Source organism: Babylonia areolata, chromosome 20, assembly GCF_041734735.1.
Source record: "Babylonia areolata isolate BAREFJ2019XMU chromosome 20, ASM4173473v1, whole genome shotgun sequence".
Classification (NCBI taxonomy): Eukaryota; Metazoa; Mollusca; class Gastropoda; order Neogastropoda; family Buccinidae; genus Babylonia; species Babylonia areolata.
In genome coordinates this window covers 17,995,712-18,018,237 of record NC_134895.1, presented here as the reverse complement: position 1 = coordinate 18,018,237, position 22,526 = coordinate 17,995,712, and the positions used below count along the sequence as shown (strand labels likewise).

The 22,526-nt window shown below is 38.5% G+C and overlaps 2 protein-coding genes across 2 annotated transcripts in view; one reads left to right on the top strand and one right to left on the bottom strand.

The window, feature by feature from the left end:
- Positions 1-3,775: 3,775 nt before the first annotated feature.
- On the bottom strand, positions 3,776-22,004 carry LOC143295276 (uncharacterized). Its single transcript, XM_076606896.1, has 12 exons — positions 21,923-22,004; positions 19,961-20,171; positions 18,124-18,754; positions 16,067-17,347; positions 15,231-15,477; positions 11,111-11,156; positions 9,457-9,552; positions 7,666-8,726; positions 6,583-6,714; positions 5,812-6,028; positions 5,270-5,348; positions 3,776-4,449 (listed from the first exon to the last, which is right to left on the bottom strand). The coding sequence occupies exons 2-12, from the start codon at positions 20,149-20,151 to the stop codon at positions 4,330-4,332; spliced, it is 4,101 nt and encodes a 1,366-aa protein (XP_076463011.1). The 5' UTR covers positions 20,152-20,171; positions 21,923-22,004; the 3' UTR covers positions 3,776-4,329.
- The window catches only part of LOC143295277 (DNA ligase 4-like), a 31,560-nt gene continuing 31,021 nt past the window's right edge, over positions 21,988-22,526 (top strand). Inside the window, 1 exon segment of the mRNA XM_076606897.1 lies at positions 21,988-22,305. Coding sequence (XP_076463012.1) covers positions 22,117-22,305 — 189 coding nt within the window. The 5' untranslated portion in view covers positions 21,988-22,116.

Genomic DNA, 22,526 nt, shown 5'->3' with positions numbered 1-22,526 from the left:
TCTGCGTCACAAATGTAGCGAGGCATCAAAAACTGATGCACGGCCGACGCTGACGCCCTGTGGGCAACGGGCCTTAGGGCAATCTGAAGATTGCAAAGAGTGAGGGGCTGCTTCATGGGTTTCGCGTCTGTGTCTTGATATGGTTACCCTCCCCGCCTGCATGTTCTCTTCATATTATTCTCTTGGGTGTGCTGACGGTACCAGGTTCTCAATTGCTTCGTTGCCAGCAAAGCGGTTGGCAGCGCATAATGGTTTGGCCTCTGTTGTCCTCGTCACTGAGTTGATTGATGACTCTCCACAGATTTGCGCCACATTTCTCAAGATTTAGCACAGCTGTCTTCCCTCGCCAGCTTCGGCGCATCAGTGGTTTGGATCTTTGTCTTCAGTTGAGGAATTTGGCCTTCGTCTGTTAGAATCACAGGTGGTTCTCGTCAAACGGTGCTTTGTGCGTCCTGCCTGGCTTCTGTCACCTTGTCCTGTAGCTTTTGAGCTGGTTGTTCCATTTGGGTGTGTACTCCCCTCGAGCACCTCATGGAATGGCTTTATGGGATGCCTGCAGGATGCTGCCGTTCAGGTCTCAGGATGTCCACATTTCATCATCCATAAACCCAGTGCCGAAAGCCTAAAACTCTGCTGTCCATCTTGCATTGACACGCCCAAAGAGTGACCATATTTGGCATGTTCTGAAACAACTCCACTAGTTACTGTCCAGGACTGAATATAAACTCGATCTACACACCTTGCTTTCACACCTTCTCTAGTTCTTCACCAAACTATCTTTCTGATCTCCTCATTGTTTACATTCAAGCAAGACACGGCAATGACGTTCATCATCAGATAGTCACATTCTCCAAATCCCTGTTATTATCAAGTCATTCGGTCAAAAATCCTTCGCATTCACTGCACCTGTCCAGTGGAACTCCTTACCATATGGATTAAGACACCCCCAGTCTATTTCCACCTTCAAAACCAACCTCAAGACTCATCTGTTTAAAAGTGCCTTTGACTGATGCCTGCAACGGTGTGGGCCTGTGCTTGTTTCTGTTTTAAGTGTTGTTCTGTGGAGGGGAGAAAGAGTGGGACTGATTTTTGGGTGTTGTAGTTGGGTTTGCATTGTTTGGGCATTATGATGTCCGCTTGGTTGGTTGTTTACTATTTAGTATTTATTTTTGATGTAACGTCTTGTCAAATTCGTCATGTTTGTTTCCTTAGTTGGACTAACCTGCATGTTTTGATAAACGATATAATATCTCTAAAACTGGAACCACTGTAAAACGCTCAGAGCAAAATTATTTGATTAGGTGCTATAAAAAATAGTTATTATCATTTTCTTCTTTTTCTCCTGCATTTGTGGGCTGCAACTCCCACGTTCACTTGTATGTACACGAGTGGGCTTTTACGTATATGACCGTTTTTACCTCGCCATGTAGGCAGCCATACTCCGTTTTTGGGGGTGTGCATGCTGGGTATGTTCTTGTTTCTATAACCCACCGAATGCTTACATGGATAACAGGATCTTTAACGTGCATATTTGATCTTCTGCTTGTGTATACACACGAAGGGGGTTCAGGCACTGGCATGTCTGCACATATGTTGACCTGGGAAATTGGAAAAATCTTCACACTTTATCCACCAGGCGCTGTTACTGAGATTTGAACCCGGGACCCTCAGATTGAAAGTCCAACGCTTTAACCACTCAGCTATTGCGCCTGCCTGTTAAGTCATTTTCAGTCCCATATACTATGCAGGTGGTAGAACTATGTCAGAGCAAGCCATGGTATGGATTTGTGGGAAATTCAGGGTGAGTGGCGTGAAAGGAATGTATCCGAGACATATGCACAAAATAAGGTACAATGCAAATCTTAAAAAAAAACCCCATTTCTTTGGAACACATATGACGAAAGAGTATGTTTGCAGGTCATCTTCATTCTCTGTTTATCGACAGCAGCTTTCTTGTGCACTTATTTTCAGGAATGGCTTATAAGGTTTGTGTAAAATTGATTTTTTTTTTTACCCTAATGCTTTGGCAGCCATGTTCGATTTTCTTATGCAGTTTGAGAAATTATTATTCTGCTGGGTCTGCTGCAATAATTCTCATCAACAGAATATAATAGTTTCTCTCTTCTAGTTTGTGAGTCAGGAAACAGCTTTCCATTGTTCTGGTATGTGATGGTGTGGTTTAGATTTATGAAGGCATTTCTCGCCAGGTGCAGGCTTGCTGGTGACTTGTGAGGCCTATATGGGATAGACATAGTCTGCCACAATGACTGCAGGGGAAGGTCTGGGACAGAGTAGGTACAATTGGGGCATCATGGTTTTTTGTGGCACTGCCTCTTTCCTTCAATGCAGAGCAGTCTTGAAGAGTGTGGTGACTTAAGACTGATGACATGATGCCCTGTTGGCAGCTTCAGTTGTCTACTGTATGTGGTCTTTGCCACATGAGGGGAGGGACCTTGTAAGAGAGTATTTATACCCCTTTCATCAAAAAAAAAAAAGGTATGTAGTGTTTCACTAATTCCCGAACACTGATATGGGCTACAGGATGTTCCAACTTGCTTGCCTTGATAAATATTGTTCTGTGTGTGTGAACGGATGAAATTCAGGCTCCTGCAGATCAGCATTAATGTTGACCTTGAAGAAAGAGATCAGAAAATTCTACCCCTTACCGGACAAATGTTGTCAGATGTGAAGCCCCAGCCTTCAGCATAAAAAAATGACAAATTACCCATTTCGCTGTCTTAACACTTGTTTTTTTTTTATATTAAAAAAAAAAAAAAAAAAATTGCCAGGAAAAAGAAAGTGTGAAGATTTATCTGCTTTCCGTGTAAATGTGTTTGAAAAGAAAAGTTAAACAGAAGTGAGAGAGAGCTGGAAATGCTTCAGAAGAATTGGAAGAAGCACACACAAATCTTTTGATCTTTTGTTATACTGACAGAACTCTCGATATATCAGTTCTGCTAGCAAGCACTATGAATGCCAACATCAACTGCCTGGAAGCACTGGTTGCACATATTTTTGCTTCACATACAACACTTTCCACAAGATCACAGTTTTCTTCAGGTTTGTGTTAAATGATATTGTGTCCATGATCCATCACATTTTGACATAGATTATAGGATCTTCAAAGTGCATGTGTGCATGCACATAATAATATTGCCTTGGGGGATTGGAAAAATCTGCTCCCCTTATCCACCATGTGCCGAACCCAGGCTCCTTAGATTGAACTTTTAAAGTCAAATGCTCTGATCATTAAAAAATTGTTGGCTATTGTGTTGATTTGTTGTGTAGTTAAAACAGGTGTGTTTTCCGTTCTTTCTTGAATGCAGCTGTTGATTTATGCTGCAAATTATAGCGATAGAGCAAAGATATAAGGATCATGTTTAACTCTTTCACAACCATGGTTCTGTGTGAAAAACACTCCCCAGTGCAAAATATTTTAGACTTAGTGCTCTCAGTCACACAATTAGGTTCATGTCAAAACAACACAATGGACTTGTTTACTTTAAATTTGGTCAAGGGGTGATGGTTAGTTAATTGTTCCATTGTGCGGGAAACTGTCTGCAGCTGTCAGTCTTTGTTACATTGTGATAAATGGTCCTTTTAACATGACCCCTTGATGTTGACCAAAGTCGCCTATAGTGGTGAACTGTCTGACGAAAGTGGCCTACAGTGGCGAAAGAGTTAAGGAACTGGCATCTCTTTGACAGTCTGATCATGTTCCTATCACCCATTCATCACAAAGCATCTGCACTGTCAACAATATAAAACACAGAAGGAATGATACACACTTTATTTTTGTTTCAAAAGTACAAAGATTTCCTTTTTTCGTTTGTTTGTTCCAGAAAATCTTAGAAACAGTTTTCATAAGGACAGACAATACAGTCCGCAAGGAAACATATATTACATTTTTGTTTTTATCAGAATAATGCGTCATTACATTAAAATTATGTGCTGCTCCAAATTAAACAAATAAAAACATATAACTGAAATATGCCAATGTATCCATAATTTCTGCTGGGTCTCCAAATATGCTGTACTTTCCTGTAACAAATGTGCTAATGAAGCTGAAAAAAAAGAAAAAAGAAAAAAAAAAGAAGGATCAAATCTCACCAACCAACAGCACACATAGTTCTTTTGTTTCTGTCTTTCTATTTCTTATGTTTTGGTAAAAAGAAAAAAAAAATCATGCAATGTGAATAGACAGCAACACAGAAACTAAAACTGATCTAGAAACCTTGTCAGTCTGTTCCAAACACACAGGTACCTGTGTGCACATCCAAACACCCACCCACAAACGTGCACACACACATGCACACAGATTAAAACTATTCAGGAGTCCTCTCCATCCATGACCAGCTCCCCATAGTAAGCTGTGATGGTCTTCAGCTTGCTGTTCAGAAGGTTCTGCTCTATCTCCACTTTGCCTCCTTCTCCTGCCAAGGCAGTCAGCTGAAAACACAACAGTGTCACTGTTATCACCATCATCAACATAAACACAGGTTATGACATTATCTTGATGTGAACTGCTAGACTCACTATGATCGTCACAGCAAATGCAACAAAGACAGAACTATACAAGTCCATTGTGACATAAACACACTAATGATCCATTCTTACATTATCTTGATGTGAAATGCTAGACTGTCACTATGATCATCACAGCAAATGCAACAAAGTTATCCTCACAGCAAATGCAACAAAGTTGCAGTTATACAAGTCCACCACGACACAAACGCGCTAATGGTCCATTCTTACACTAAGTTTGCCCCAGATGCTCACAATTTATAGCCTTGCTCATGTAAACAACAACAGCAGCTGAGGAGGAAGCAAGGATACCTATGATAATGACAACAATGATAAAAACTACAATAATGAATATATTATATCTACATGTCATTTTGTCCACCAAAACTAGTTCAGAGCACCATGATCAGATCAAACACACAGTCTCATATTTGCCATTTTCATTCATTCACACAATAAAATAGTTGAACAAACTAAACGTCATCTCACATCAAACTATTCAAAGTCATGTGTGAAAGGTTAGCCTTGCCACTGACTTTCAGAATGTGAATCAGAAGCATTTTCAATGGCTTGAACATTATAAATATTAGACTTACAAAAGAGAGAGAACTCAAATCAGAAAGAACCCTTTGTCACCAACCCGCATGTTCATCATCTGTATGTTCAGTGAAAGATTCTGGTGCTGTGAGGGGAGGCGGTTGAGGGGTGGGTGGGCCAAAAGTAACAAATATACCAACTTTCTTACCTGTTCCAGGTTGACATTACGAGGCACAAAGTAGGCAATGTTTGGTGTGATCTTGCGACTCAGTGACATCAGGTTATATGTGCTGCAGGTCAAGGTAAAAACAAACACCACCACTTTCTCACTTTAAATGACACTGCAGGTATGTGCCGTTATTACAGAATGAAATGAATTTCTATTGAAGACTGTTTATCAGTCAAACATAACTAAATAGTTGCTGAAAAAACTTTTTTTTTTCATACATGAATTGTCCTGCCCATTCCCCTCTTAGATAAAGCCACCACCACAGAAAAGCTGCTAATGTTAAAGCATTCTGAATCCAGTTATTCAACTGTCCACTGCTACTCCAAATGCAATAATAAAAAGTCTGCCAGCGTTATTTCATCTCTATGAGCATGAGAGGATCTCATTACAGAATGTTAGAAAATAACATAATACCATAATGGACACCTTAGGCTTATGTACAACACAAGCCCATCCCATCTCATCACAACTCACTACAATATTTTCACCCACCCTCTTCCCCTCCAAAAAACAAAGGATATCCTTCCAAATCTTGCACACTGTTGAGGTCGTAGATCTCTGTGTTGAGGTATTCCGGGCCTCCCCAGGGTGGAGACAGAAACACCACATCAGCCACAAGGCTGGGCGCAAGGTCGAGAAAGTTGCCGAGGATGAACTCGATGCGATCAGCGACCCCGTAGACTTCAGCATTGTTTTTGGCCAGCCTCAGCTTTTCTGGGTCAATGTCGATGGCAATCACTGGGCAACACAAAGCAAAGGGGGGCGTATATATAATAAGACAGAGAACAAGTTAATGCTTTATTAATGAAAAATTGATAAAACTTCCTATTGTTCCTCTTTATTTTTACATACATGTATGTTTTCATGTATATGTATGTGTGTGCATATATATATATATATATATATGTGTGTGTGTGTGTATGTGCGTGTGTGTGTGTGTGTGTGTGTGTGTTCCCATTGTGCTGGAAGCTCTGATCTGGGTTCCCTGACCCTCAAATCAATGACAATTTCAAGGACCTCTCTGTTTCTCCACAGAACCAGAAGCATACTATAAATGTGAGCACTCTTAGATAGGCCATCCCTGTTTGATTAAGACTGTCAATGTGGGACTCATCTGCTATTATAGAAATACATTTCTTTTGTTTTTGTTCCTTATTCTGGTTTATTGAGGAAAATCTGTCGCTCTTCACATAGAGAGAGGGAAAAAAGCCTTTTCTTATCATCGCATACTTGCTACCTCGTAACTGGAGCCCTAACTCATTAATTAAAGCTGTTGTTGGACTTTTACTCACCTCTCTCACAGGTAAAAGCAAACTGGATAGCGTTGCCACCAGCCCCGCAGAATGCATCAACAATGATGTTACACTGACAGCGTTCTGCTATGTGCTCTGCGATCTTCTCTGGAGTGACTGAGAACCAGCTCTCTGCGCAGCAAAAAGAATCAGAAGGTTTAAAAAACAACAACCAACCAACAAACAAACAAAAAAAACAAAAAAACCCCACAAAAAAACAAAAAAAAAAGAAGAAAAAAAAAAGTCAGAAGCAAGACTTGAGAAACAATAATGCTTATCTGCAAAAGCACACTGGTTTTCTGAATTCACAGATAGTGAACAGAACAAAGAAATATAACACTGCTCTCACAACAGATCATGAATAAATCTTATAAAACATGTACAAAACAAAAGAGAAGATGGAATTTAAAACAAGCTGATCACAACACACACTGATTTCAGAGAACAGGACAAATTTCCATTTGTGAAGAGAAAAAAAGTGGAGGGAAAGTGGTAAAACGAATCATCACAACACAGTGTGAAGTAGGGGTGACAAAAGGATGGGATGGGGTGATGTAGCAGTGAGATGAGCAGCATCTCAGTTATCAGTCAGCTGTAATGTGTTCATGTCACTGCCTTCTCATGCTAAGTCAGAGCAGAAAAGTAACCACGGCGATCATGTAACATGAACAGGCTAGCACCAGCAGTAAACGTTTAATCAGCAAGGGTTCATGATCATTGACAGAATGAAAAATGTGTACAAAAGAAAACCAAGAGATATTGCTGAGATGGTTCAAAATAATTATTTTAAATGCACGTTTGGAACTGCAACTGTGGAGGATGCAATATTCAATGCACTGAGTAAACAGGTGTGCCTGGCAATCTATGGTGAAAAAAAAAAAAATTCATTCCCACAAACCCACGCCTCCCCTCCTCCTTTACACACATATAAACATCCAAATCAGCTGGTACTGCGCTGAGACAATCATACCTAAGTTAATGGACAGTAGAGACCATATTTTTCTCATAGAAAATTTTTTTTTGGAATCATTGAAAAATCAAAAACCAGCAACAGACATACACACACACCATAATTTCACTCACCATGATCAAGCTGGATGCCCTCATCAAATCTGGTGAACAGACGGTACCTCTGAGCCCAGTATTTTCTCAGGGTTGAGTTCCCAGCCACCTCTGGAGGCATTGGGGCTTGAGGAGTCTCTCTCGTTTTCTTTTTGCTCCGTTTCTTTTTCTTGCACTTTTTCTTGGGCACAGTTATTTCACAGCTTTCGTCCAAATTCTTAGTCCTGTTTCCTACAGCACATTGGTTGTCTTTAGATTCTAGTGTTTCCATGGGAACATCATCAAAACTGGCAAAAGGAAAGTCAGCACCTTGTAACATGGACGTTAACTCATCACCAACCTGAGTCTCAGATTTATTATCTGTGGTAACTAGGCTACTCAAAGAAGAGCTTTTATCACAACTGATACTTTTCTCACTGACATGCTGTCCAGCCAATAGTGAACTGTTTATATCCAGGTTTGTGGCACTACTAACAGTGTTGATGTTGGAGGAAGATGACAAGTCTTTATCCAAGTTTGATTTACTATCACTGGTGCTTAAACTTAGTGACAATGACAGTTTGTCAGATTCTGTTGTGTCCTCTTCACTGGAGTCCTCATTTCCATCACTGTCCATAGGCTTCTGTTTCAGGTGCACAGAGGATGGATCTGCTGGAGGTAAAGCAGAACCATTACTGGTTTGCTCCTTTGCTACACTTTCCAGGAATTGCCGTGCTCTGGCCAGGACTTTGCTGGGTTGGCCAATGCTGGGTTTTCCTTGAATGGCATTCCCATCATCGTCAAACATGACACGTGTGTTCGGTTTCTTTTGCTTTTTGGATTTCTTTCTAGCTTTTGTTTCTGTGTGAATTTCATCCTCATGATCATCCTTGCGCACCTTTTTCTTCCTTTTTCTCTTTTTGGATTCCATGTCAGACATTTCTGTGTTCTGCTCCTGGCTGAGGCTTTCACTACCAACCATGCTGGTGTCAGGTACCTTGGTGTTGAGGCCAGTGTTGATGTATGACTGTTTTACAGCATTTCTGTTAATCCAAGCTACATGACCTCCTTTGATAGTACTGCTGATGCACTGTCCTTCCACGCTGGAAGAGAGAGAGAGAGAGAGAGAGAGAGAGAGAGAGAGAGAGAGAGAATGAATTAAGCTCCTGTTTCCACATCTGAACAGTATCTAAATAAAAAATAAGAAACAGTATCTAAATAAAAAATAACAAGTAAGAACATGAAGTCCCTACATACAACTTCATGTCTGGTTGTAACTTAGCATGCCTTTCACCTGAAGCACTGGGAAAGTGGTGTGTACTGAATTTCAGTTAGGTTTACTTAAAATTTTTTTTTTTTTTTAGCATGTGGGTTCACGCACTAGGTGTCGATATTTGAACACAGTATTCACCAGTCAGTGATAATCAAGGCATCTGGTAAAAGACATTTTATCCACATGACTGCTATAAATAAAAGGTATTTCGAAAAACAGAACATGTGTAAAGCAGACAAAGATATCAGCTCTTTAGCCTAGCCTGACTCAGAAGAACTCATTTGAAAGATCCCATTTTTATTGCAATCCTTTTTGACATATAAATGCACACTACGTACTCTACAAAGCACCAAAGTTTGGTACCACATAGCAACTGTTTTGTAGTATCTCTGGCAAAAATAGTTGGTCAGCAAAAGTGATTTAACTCCATTTCAGTTCAATTAATTAAAATTCACAATACAGCTGGAGGATCCTTGACAAATTATTATGAAATCATTATTTTCTTTTCATCACAATAATGATGTTACTGACTTTAATCTAATGTTTATCTGAACACTTACTCTTCCGTTTCGCTTGATGGAAGCGTCAGTCCCAAGGAACGCAATGTCTCACCAACAGATCTTTTTAATGGCCGCTCATCTTTTTCGTCCGCTTCTCTGCAAATGAAATCAGAAGGTTGCAAACATTTTCCATCAGAGATCTTCATGCAGAACATCCTTTGATAACCGCATTATTCATATTCAGATACTGGAGTCATTGTGGAAAGGAAAAAGTGTAATTGTTCTTACATTATTGGGAAAATCTGTTCTTCACTGCGAAACAAAGCTCCAGTTTCAATGTTGAACATGTTCCATAGACTTGTTCAAGTGTTCTGGACAACATCACAGTATATAAAAGAGTGAAAAAAACAGACAAGGTCTTCTACTCCTCCTTCTGCAGTAGCGGACTGCAACTCCCATGTTCACACTTTGTCATATCCAATGTGGGCTTTTGTGTGGATGACTGTTTTTATGCAATTATTTGAGCAGCCACATCCCATTTTCTGGTGGATGCATGCTGGGTGTGTTTGTACATCTGTAACCTGGAAACACTGACATGGAATATGGCATCTTTAACTGGAGTATTTGATTATCCGCATGTGTGAGTGTGTGTATGTGTGTGTGTGTGTGAGTGTGTGTGTGTGTGTGTGTGTGTGTGTGTGTGTGTGTGTGTGTGTGTGTGTGTGTGTGTGTGTGTGTGTGTGTGTGTGTGTGTGTGTGTGTGTGTGTGTGTGTGTGTGTGTGTGTGTGTGTGTGAGTGAGTGAGTGAGTGAGTGAGTGAGTGTGTGTGTGTGTGTGTGTGTGTGTGTGTGTGTGTGTGTTTGAGTGTCTGTATGTAAGTATGTATGTATGTATGTATGTATGTATGTATATGTATGTATGTATGTATGTATATGTATGTATGTATGTATGTATATATGTATGTATGTATATGTATGTATGTATGTATATATGTATGTATGTATGTATGTATGTATGTATGTATGTATGTATGTATATAGACACACACAGACACACTCAAAGGAAATTAAGGCATGAGCAATTCACAATACATGTTGACCTGAGAGGTTGGAAAAACCAGTCTCCACCTTTAACCCACAAGGTGCTGTGATCAGGACTCAAATTAAGGACCCTCAGATTAGAAGTTAAACACTCTAACTACTCAGCTATTGTGCCTGTCAAACAATCATGAAATAATGGACTACCAGTAAATATTTCGAACTCCTGTTGATTCTTATGACAGCAGAATAGTCTGGGGCAGTGTTGAAAAATGGCAGATGTCTTTGGATTCATCCGCTGCCATTCAAACACTCAAAATACCTGCCAAACAATGATAATCACATAAGGCTGTGCTAAATCTACAACATTTTTTGCAAGCCTCATTAGAAGTTCAGGATGGAATATATGACCTTTAACTTGCCAAGAACTTATCAATAAAGTCTGTTGTCTATCAGTTACATAATACTGCTTTTAACTGAACAGCGCAAAATTCAGAAGGTTATGTTAAAAAGTCTTATGATGAAATTAATAGAATAAAAATAAATAAACCTGTAACTGTTACAACTGTAAATATTTATTATATAATATTTCAGAGTTGTATATATTCTGACTACAGTATCTGGCCTTGCTTAACAAAACAACACAGATGATGGCTGAAAAGAATTGTACCGTGTACCTCTCATGCCATGGGTCACCAGCCTCAAGTTCCTCTTCTGCAGCTCCTGTGAACACAGGACATTGATAATCTATACATATTTTACTCTCTACTGTGACTCATAATCAGGTGCCTATTACTGCTAATATGCTAAGCATATAAACTCATGTCTACATTTATACAAAATGGAAAAAAAAGTATGTATGAAACATGTTTAAAAACAACAACAGTCAATACATACACACTGTGAAATACACATACAAATACACACAAATGCATGCATACAAACACTGAAGCAGATAGCAATTGATCAACAATGCCCCTGGAGATATGTTAAAAACAACAACACTTTATCAAAATTAAAAACAACAACCTTTTTTAAGATCAATAATGACATTAACATGAACTGTATGGGTGCGAACTGTTCAAAAAAAGTTTTAATACAGTAATTGTTAAATTCCAATAATACCTTATATTGTTATATATAATATGGGGTTAAATGCGGGAAAAACAAAAAACAACAACAAAAAACAAAAACAAACAAAACAAACAGAAAAACAAACAAAATACACACTATCTTAAACAAAAGCCACAAACACAATTAAAACACGAACAACCCTGAATAATTAATAAACTAAAACAAACAAACATTATTACATGAATTTCAAAAGAAAAGTACTGGAACAATTATTTAAGTGGTTTCAGTGTAACAGCCATCCTTGGCATTAGAATGGCAAATGTTATGTGCACACATATATTTACCTAGCAGCGATTCATACATAACTGAAAAATATACCGTCCACAGATACAGGAAATTTCATAAAGCCACCCCTTACCGAGCTTTCTTTAGCGTTTTGCCCCTTTGTTCCGAAATAGCAAAGGCAGTTTCGTTCCGACTTCGTCACACGAACAATTTGGACTGCAATGTTCTGGTTTCTGTTGAAGTTGAACGATCTTCTTGCACACAACGTGCCTATTGTTGACTTATTTCATCTTCTGGGATATTACTGTCTTTTGGTTACATTCTTTCTTTTAATACAACTGATTCTATCGCCTATCATCTTCTTTACTTCCCTGTTAACCACGTGTGTAGGCACTATCATTGTTGACCGGAAGTATTTAAAATAGTAGACAGGAAGTCGAATGTTGAATCCTATGAACCAATCAGTGACCAAAATCGGATCTACTGAACTGGTTTCACGCATCGCCAAAAAATAATCTGTGGATTTGGTATGAAAAATGCTGCTTATTATTGAGACGCTTATTTAAAGGGGGAAAAAATCCTTAACTTTCAAATCTGTGTGTAACTGGGCCGAGATTGTATGATTCCTGGATTTGTCCTGCGTAATTTTTAAGTGATTACTAAGAGAGAGAGAGAGAATTCAAAATCGAATCTTTCTTTATTGAGGGAAAAGGAATATGCACTTATCTTACCCTTGTAAAGAAAACGTAAAACTAGTCTTGGAAATATATTTGAAATGAAAAAGTGGGGAAAAAATACATACACATCGCATGCCAACGACAACAGAAATACAAACAAACAAATAAATAGCATAGAAAATACACAATTCTCCATACAAAACAACATAGTATGCATATATGTGACGGAGAGAGGGAAGGAAAAAGGTAAAGAAGGAAGAGATACAAAGAAGGAGACAGAGAGAGAGAGAGAGAGAGAGAGAGAGAGAGAGAGAGAAAATAAATAAATAAAAGGAGGAGAGAGAGAGAGAGAGAGAAAGGGGGGGGGGGGGGGGGGGGGGGGGGGAAGGAAGAAAGGGAGGCACAAAAGGAAATAGACACATAGACATAGATATTGAGAATACATCATTTGTTTTTGGGGGGAGGGAAGAAGGGAGGGACGAAAAGAAATAGACACATAGATACAGATATTGAGAATACATCATTTGTTTTTCAGTCTCAGTAATTTCAAAGATTTGTAGAACTTAGCTCTGATATCACACACACACACAAACACAACAAGTGAACAACAACAACACAAAAAACATCCCCCACCCCACCCCTTAAAACAAAAGGAGAAAAAGAGCACACACAACCCGCCCAGAGTGACACACATACACAGAGTGACATACATATAATGTACATAAACCTTGAAACAAGAGCAAAAACCTAACAATGGCATAAATAAGTAAGCAAAATCATACGACAGAAGAGATGTTTTTTTTTCGTTTTTTTTTCAGTTTCAGTCTGATAGCCAGGACTGGTTCAGTCAGGAAAATGCTTTGTCAGTCAGCATATGCACATCTCACATATGTCAGCAACACACACACACACACACACACACACACACACCAGTAAATCTATAATCATGCATCCACCACACACTGAATGTCTTGTTGACTCTTACTTTAATCCTGACCCTGGTGTAACGTTACTTTTGTCAATCACAACACATATGACCCTTAAACTGTGGCAAAGTGGGCAGCTGAACAATGTGAATGATTTTCCTCTCATTCTTTTTACCCTGTTCCAAGCCAGTGTGTTATCTTCTGTGACTGTATGCGTGGAAGGAGACACCTATTCTTGAAGACCAGCAGTAACGTATTAATCCACTGTCAATAGAACTCAATCAATGACCAAAATTGGGTTGACCTAACTGGATTCTCTTTCAAAATTTCCATCAACAGTCGCAAGTACAGAACTGCTAATTTTGGTAGTGCTTGAAGTATCAGTTTGTCATGATGATTTATGTTTAAGATCTATGCATCAAATAATGAAATTCAATGTGTGGATCTATGGAGTTCAGAAGGCTGGGAATTAAAATCTTTTGTGTCAATATTTTTAAATATGGTTTGTGACTGTATCATCCATCTAAATATGTACAAATTTGCTGGATGATGAAGATAGGATTGGAAAACCTAATTAACAAAACATTCAGTGTACAAATTTGTTTTCATCAAAGATGTTTGGAGACCCATAACTGCCCCCTCACTGACAAAATGGGTGTTGTTTCAAACTAATATAAGGAATTTGAAAGAACAATTCATCTGTGAGGTACACAATTTCAAGTCAATCCTGCTCATGCTAACAATTCAGCTAGTACACAGGTAAATGAAAGGTATATAGGAAGAAACCCAGACATACAAAATGGTCATACACATAAATTGTTACATGTCTGTATGAGTGTGAATGTGTGCGTGACTGAAACATTATTGAATGACACAGGAAATGAATAAGCACCAAATGGCAACAGTCAGATGGCACCACCCAGGTAGGCAGCCTGTTGTGCAAATGACTGTAAAGTACTGAGTTTGGTCTCTGACTGAGGATAGGCGCTATATATAAGTATCCATTCCATCATCATATGAAAGAAAGGTTCAGGCCTGTCCCTATACCCTTCACTTGACATGCACATACAACAGCTGTGACAGAAATAAAAAGTAAAAACAAATTAGCTTCATTCTGGCAGAGCTTGTTATTCTTGAATATGCTACACAGAATACATAGACAATACAGAACAAATAGATGATTGCTTAGAAGAATTTTGATTTGATTTTGAAAGAACACAGAGACTAAGAGTGTAAAGTATCAAACAACAATAAAGAGAAGCAACTCTCTGTTTTTAAAATGCATACAAATTCAAGTCAGTGAGGAATCTAGCAGCATTATTTGTTCTTATTAACAGTAGTTGGAGAACATCAAGAACTCTATAAGAAAGGTAAAAAGTTTTGGAGTACCAGTGCTGAAATGAGATGTAGTGTCATAAGACCTACCCATGCCCAACATCTGTATAGCAATATCTGCATTACAAGATACAGGACAAAATCTTGCCTCTGGATCTAAGACCTGAAAAGCTTTATTTGCCTCAGGAAAATCTGAAGAGACAGAACATGATATTGCATGTACACAGGTTTTTGTTTTTAAGGGCAAAATAAGAAGACAACCTTCATGCTTCAAACTGTTTTGGAATTCCATGACTTTTCCATGACTCCAACTCTTTTTCAAATATTAATATTTTCAATCTTTTACAATTCAATGATTTTTACAATCCTGAAATCCTGTTTTCATTCCATAATATATTTTTTTTCCAGTTTCCTGATATGTAAAAACATAATTGTACTGTTTTTTTTTCTTCTGAAATTCCATGACTCTCCTCTTTCAGTTTTCCAAGAAGTGTACAAACCCTGATAGTACTGGTCAGCAGGAACCTCCATCAGAAACTCCTCTGTGAAAACCACCTCTGTGTCTTGGCCAATGATTCTCTCCACAAAGTCACTGTCGCTGGCAGCAGCACCACATTCCTCAACAGAACCCAGCCACTCCTTGTACAGATTGCCGTAGTAACTGTAGATCTCCATGTAGTGTTCGTTCCACAGCTCCTGCCACATACTGTTTCTGTCTGTCTGGCTGTCTTCGTCACAGTTCCCCTCCTGGAGAGAGATGCCATCTTCTTTTAGACCTTTGATCACTTAACAATTACCTTTTTGACATGTAAAAATCTAAAATTCACTCATTCAAGGATTGAGACAAAATTTGAAAAACAATATCTTTGTTCCATTTGCTTATTTTGCTATACAATGTTATCTATACAAATCTTAAGTTGTTTGTCACAATCTCTTCTAAATAAATTCATTGAACTGGCTCCATGTCTATTTTTTTTCTCTTCGATTTTACAAAAAACAAAACTTGTAATTTGCTGTTTTGTAAATATAATAAATATAAGAATGATAACAGAGAATACAAATAACTGATTGCTCAATGACACACAACCAGACGAAAAAGGGGGGTGGGAAGGGGGGGGGGGAAGAAAAGAAGAATAAAAAGTAGACATGTAACAAGAATCCAGACAGATTTCATACATGCATACAAAGCAATCTGGGTCATAAACACAAACACTTCAGTGTATTACACACAATAATGGACACTTGGACCCAAGACCTGACGTACAATTCAACAATAAAAGCCAAATTACAGACACCACATTCTTCAGTCCAAGCCTATCATGTATCAATCACTCACATTGTTGTCAGCCTCTTCTTCCCCATGGTCTCCATCACCACCACCATTACTGCCCCCAGCGTAACAATGCATCATGTGGACTGTATGCATAGCCCTCTCATTATCGTCATTTGGCTGCTCTGTTTTACCCTCGTCGATGGTATCCTTTTCTTCTTCAGCAGTATTTCCTATCAAGTCACCTTCACTGACTCTCCCAAGTGTTGAGCGAATGGCTTGGTTGAAATCAGTCAGATGAGTGGTAGGGATGTCACCCTGGTTTACATCTGATACAAGAACTGTTTGGTTAGGACTGCTGGAAACGTTGCTGACATTATTGCTGTTGACATCACCATCTCCAACATTGCTGTGTTCCATAAATTTGTCCAAACATGTGTTTTCACTTTTCCTATTTATGGCACTGGCACATTCTGAAGAGTTCTTATCTGGAACTGCATCCTTAACATCACTGGTGCCCCCAGTGACTGTGTCATCACTGAACTGTGAAGCAGCATCTTCAACACCTGCACTGAAATTCTCATTTGCATTGCTGACAGAGCTGCATTCAGAGACAGCAGCAATTCTGTCTGGTGTGTGCTCTGAAGATACATCTTTCTGTCTGGCTGACGTATCCTGGTCACTACACATCTGCAGTTCCGAACATATCCTCTGTTCTGAACATAGTACTTGTTCACCATTCACTTGCTCAGATGTTGCCTGCTTTCTGACCATTTTCTGGTCAGCAGACAGCTGCTCAGCAGACACCGTCTGCTCAGTCAATTCACCATTCACTTGCTCAGATGTTGCCTGCTTATTGACCATTTTCTGATCAGCAGACAGCTGCTCAACAGACTCCCTCTGCTCAGTCAAGTCCGGCTGTTCATCAGACACCCTCTGCTCAGTCAACTCCTGCTGCTGAGCAGAGACCTGCTCCCCAAACTCATCCCCCCTCACTTCCACCTCTTCCACGGGGGGCATGGTGGCCATTTCTTCATAGTGAGCATAGTCTGGGTATTTCTGCATCCATAGTCTCCACACCAGTATTTCCCCATACTGGGCCCAAAAGTTCTCAAAGCGGTTACACACAGACGAGTAGAATGCCATCTCTTCAGAGTCTTTACCGAAGACAGGACCACTGAGTATGTTGTTTGGTGTATCAAGCAATGCTTCGTCAAAGATTTCCTCTGCAGCATCTGCGTCAGCGTTGTTGGTTAGATTGTGCTCCTCCCCAGTGAAGCTGTGTTTCTTCTTCTTCTTTTTCTTTTGTCTTTTCTTGGGTCTTCTTTTTGAGTTTGATTTTCCTGGCTGATATAAAAAAAAAGAACAAAAAATAACAAGACATATTTGAATTACTAAACATGCCAGTTGTGCAAGAATTCTCTCTATCTCATGTGCACATGCACAAACACACACAGAGAACACACACAAACACACATGTATGCACACAGACATAAAACACACACACCTACACTGACTGCTGCTTTTCTCTGTTTCACGGTACACTTACAGAGCATTTACTTCATATCTAGTGCCCCATTTCCCCCTGCCCACAATATCTAACTTTGAAAAAGCCTCTCCAAATTCTTCAACTATCAGTCCCATATGTGAGGTTCTGCACAAATTAAAAAAATTGTAATGATAAAAGGCTGTTGAAATGCAGATGTATTATATCAATATCATTTCACAGATCACTGAAATTTTAACATAAATAAAACTTCAAATATGTGGATCTTGTATAGGTGATTTTTTTCAGTGGACTGGAGTCAGTGTTTACTACAACAAGAACCAATAAATATCGCATATACTTCCCTAATGAGTAAAGAAACATAAATAGATAATACCAGTTCTTTGAAAAAAACCCAAAAAACAAACAAAAATCCAAGCAGTCTAGTCATATATATACATTCTAAGGGATGCTTACCTTTTCCCCCAGCAATTTTCATGGCTTTACTTCAAATATTATCAGGTGTTTAGAATAACTGGGTCTAAAAACATTAACCACCCTGTACAGGTAAGGCTAAGAAATATCAGTAAGTTTTTCTTGATACACACAATAACTGTGATGCGACATTCAACCTTACCTGCGGTCCAAAGCAAAGAGGTAGACTCATCGATTCCAGCAAGTCTTCATCTATTGCTTCCTCAATGACTGAATCCTCATCATCACTACTATCACCACCAGTCTCAGAAGATGCTTCCTCCTTAGAAACTTGCTTGCTGCCGTCTTGACACTCACCATTCACTACCTTGATATCAGTTTCACTACCAAAGGTAGGTTCTGTAAGCACACCTGTCTCAAGATTATTTATAGGAGTTTTTTCAATGGAAAGAAGCTCAAAATGGCTGCCATCAGTGATGGTCTCATCTAAAGTCAGGGCTGAGAGAATCTCATCTAGAGTCACACCGTAGTTTAGCTCTTCCTGGTCAGGATAGGTATCGGAGTCTGTGGCATTGTGTATTCCTGTGTGACACACTTCAGAATCTTCACATCTGTGTGTTTTTGATTCACAAACATCAAAATCCCTGCGGTTCACTTTTTCTGCTGATTCGCTAACAGTATAAGTACTGACTTCTGATGTCTGATTTTCTAACAAGTCTTTGGAATCTGTGTCACTAGTGCTGGCACTGTGTGTGCCACTCAGGTCTGAATCACTGTCACTCTCAGTCTGGGAGTCAGAATCGCTACGGGCATACCTCAACAGCTCCCGGTCCCTGGAATCATTCAATAACATCAGCATTTCACAATGATAAAACAGTTTCACACACACACACACATATATATATATGCACACACAAGTTTGCAAACACATAAACACAAAAAAATCATTCACAAATAATATATCTTAAATCTTATAAAGTATCATTGAAACAGCTATTGTGGAAAGAACAGAAGACCTAGTCCACCGAAGATGCCATCCTCTTCAAAGTCCTTTTTTTTCATATGTGCTTCTGCTTTTTTATTTCATTTTTATATAAAAAAAAGAAAAAAAAAGAGAAGAAGATAACTGGATGAGTGTTAAGACTCTCCCAAAAAAGGAAAGAGAGAGAGAGACACACACACAGAGGGAGAGAGAGAGAGAGAGAGAGAGAGAGAGAGAGAGAGAGAGAGAGAGAGAGAGAGAGAGAGAGAGAGATGGTACCTTTAATTTTGATATTTCTTTATTTCAATTGTACAATGGCAATGTCAGAATTTACTTCAGCTACGTTCAAACGTACCTGAACATCAGTTTAATAAAAAGACACAACTTCAAAAACCACACATGTGTTTGTAAAATGTGGCATTAAACACAATAAATTTATCTTTAATATTCATAGTGCAGCAAAAACATTTCCAAAATATGTTTCTTTCGTTCTACTTCACTAATGGCATAGATAATCTTCTGATATTCAGATTATCCATTCTTTCTCAGAATAAAACAAACTTTGAGTGAATGTTCCAGATTGCTTTAAACCAGTTTCCCATCTTTTTGAATTCTTCTAAATTTTGTGTATGCATTTATCAATTTCATGAATAAACGACCCAGACTTACAAAACAACAACAACAAAACTCCCCCCAAAAAACCCCCAAAACACCTGCATGTTGTAAATTAAGAATAAGAGTGGTATACTAAAAAAAAATTTGTTTCATGGACGACTGTAAAATATATCTTGAAAATGAAAAAAAAAGAATGAGACATGTAAGGCTGTGAATGTTGATTCGGCATCACCATGAAATACTGAGTATTGTTACTTTAATTTGTAATGTAGAACTGTGAAATATTTCAACTTACAACCTGAAGTACATATATTATATATATATATATATATATATAATAAAAAATAAAAAAAGGGAGAAAAAGCATATTGTACATGATTACAAAATAAAGGTAATGGGACAGAGGGGGGATTACTTCATTCTGCCAGGGGGTGTAACATACCTTATTATAGCCCTTGTGCAATGGCAAGTGATGGGAACGGTAGTGTTGTTTGTGCTGTTATCTTTATTCTCATCCCTTGCATCTTCAAAACCAATTTCTGTCTCCGTAGAAGCAGCTGCTGCAATTTTTACTTGCTGAAGCAGCTTTACCTCGGCCAGATGGCGCCATGGGTAAGTGAACTTGTGAGTCATCAGGAACCACCAAGGCAATGCTGAAAATGATCATAATGGAAGATGACACCATGTTTCAATCATGTAAGCTATCTTATATAAACTGGAAAAAAAGAGCAAGGCAAATAAATGAGAAATATTAAAGTTTCGTTTCAACAAGGAAGAAGTGCTATCAATATTACCCTTTGTAATGAGGGCAAATGATATCAACTATCGCTGCTAGAGCAACCTATCAGCTATCATAGAGGTAAATTTATACAAGATACGATTAAATAAACATATCCAATCCAAAGACTTCCCTCAAAAAGGAAGGGCCAAGTCCATTCATATACCCTTCATTTGACATAAAGTATTCACAGAAACAATGGTGTAATACATGTGAAACACTAGCATCTATTAAAGAATGGAATATGCCACACAGAGAACAGATGAAACAAACACATTGTAATTTTGGTATGTTTTTAAAAATATTACTTGGAAAGTGGGTGAAGTGAAGAGAAGAGCAATTTAGACATGGAAGACCCTCAAAAACAGAGTATGGCTGCCTACATGGCAGGGTAAAAATGGTCATACATATAAATGCCCACTCGTGAATATACGAGTGAACGTGGAAGTTGCAGCCCACAAATGAAGAAGGAGAAGAGAAGAAAAAGAAGACAAGGAAGAAGCACTGTTTATAAACTTTATAAATTCTAGTTCATTTCTCTGTACTGTTACTTGCTATTTATGATAACTGAAAAGTGAAATCTAGCTGATGGTTAGCACAAGTACTGTAGCAATGGTTTGAAAGGTGAAAATTCTATTTATATATTTCAATCTATTTTTATTTTTATTTTGTTATGTAACAAAATTTTAATCTATTATCATTTTTTCCCCTCAAGGCCTAAAAGCGTTGGATTACGCTGCTGGTCCGGCATCTGCTTAGCAGATGTAGTGTAGCATACATGGATTTGTCTGAAGGCAGTGACACCTCTTTCAGAAAATCAACTGAACTGAGAAATGTACATGCCTTTATCTTTGTTTAGTTTAACTGTCCTAAGACATTAAGAGCAAGAATGTGTTTTTTTAACAACTGTGAACAAAGATTAAGTAAATGTATAGCAAGAGACAATACACAAAGAACCTCTGTGAAGCTTGGATATTCAAAAATGTTAATCTGAATAGTTTGTCCATTTCAGTCCACTGTCATCCAATGCTGAATTGAATAGTAAAATGTTTACTTCCTTCTTTGACCAGTACAGTGAAATAGCATGGTTAACAAGATGACTGTGAAAGCTGAGTGATCTGAGCACCAGAAATTATAATTTCTTTAAGGGTTGCATCTTTGGGGTTACCCAATGTAAAAAACCGATGCTGAAGAAAAAGAAATTGTACAACTTTCACTTTGCACAAAGTAACATTTTGTTCTGGATCGCAAGCTTGAAAGTCAAACCAATCGATAGAGGGTTATACTAATAACCTTAGAGAAGATACAGCTTTAATGTTATATTGAAACAAAAAAACCTAAAAAAAAACAAAAAACAAAAAAACAAACCAAAAAAAACAACAACCCCAAAACCCCACAAGTAATTTATCATGTATCACTTGTACTCTTTGGTCATCCAGGTTAAATCCCACACACACATATAAATCGTATCTCAGTGCCGAGTTAAAGAATACTGATTTGATTTATTCCATAAATTTGATAAAAAGAAAAGTAATGTGAATTGTGAAATATCATCCAGCATTGGAGAGAAGGAAGGTTAAAAAACAAAACAAAAACCAAAAACGTAGGATGTATGAAACTACGAACTTCGAAAAGCGTCGCTCCATGTGACAAAGGGGAACCACGAAGAAGACACCAAGAACCCGGAAGTCGGCACTGACCTCCCCTTTCAAAAACAAGGCGACTGCAACACATTGTGAAATCGGAAGCAAAAGTAAGAAGACTGCAACTTGTCTTGATCAAACTACATGTTATCACAAACAGTGTGAAAGTGACTAGCAATGGCTGAAGCATCTTCACCCGGCAATGTGACGGTTGCAGGGAAAGTAGCCTTTGCAGAGCTGTGTGGACTGCTTGAGAAGCTATCGAAAACGAAAGGGAACGACAAGAAAAAACGAGTTCTGAGGGACTTTGTTGAAACATGGCGACGTCTGCACACTGAGACCCACACTGCTGATGCAGATACAACGGTAAATATCATCGCCCTGTAACCACCCTGCTGAGCAATATTCACACTTTAATTGAAAAATATAAACTATCTAGGGTGGGAAGTGGTGAGGTGGAGAAGCCTAAGTCAAATGGATCAAGAAACTCAAATAATAAACATTGCAAAACACCAGTTAAAAAATGTAATGCAGAACTCTGCTGATGGCAACAGTACACAACATCTTAAAGCAGGATCATGATTAAT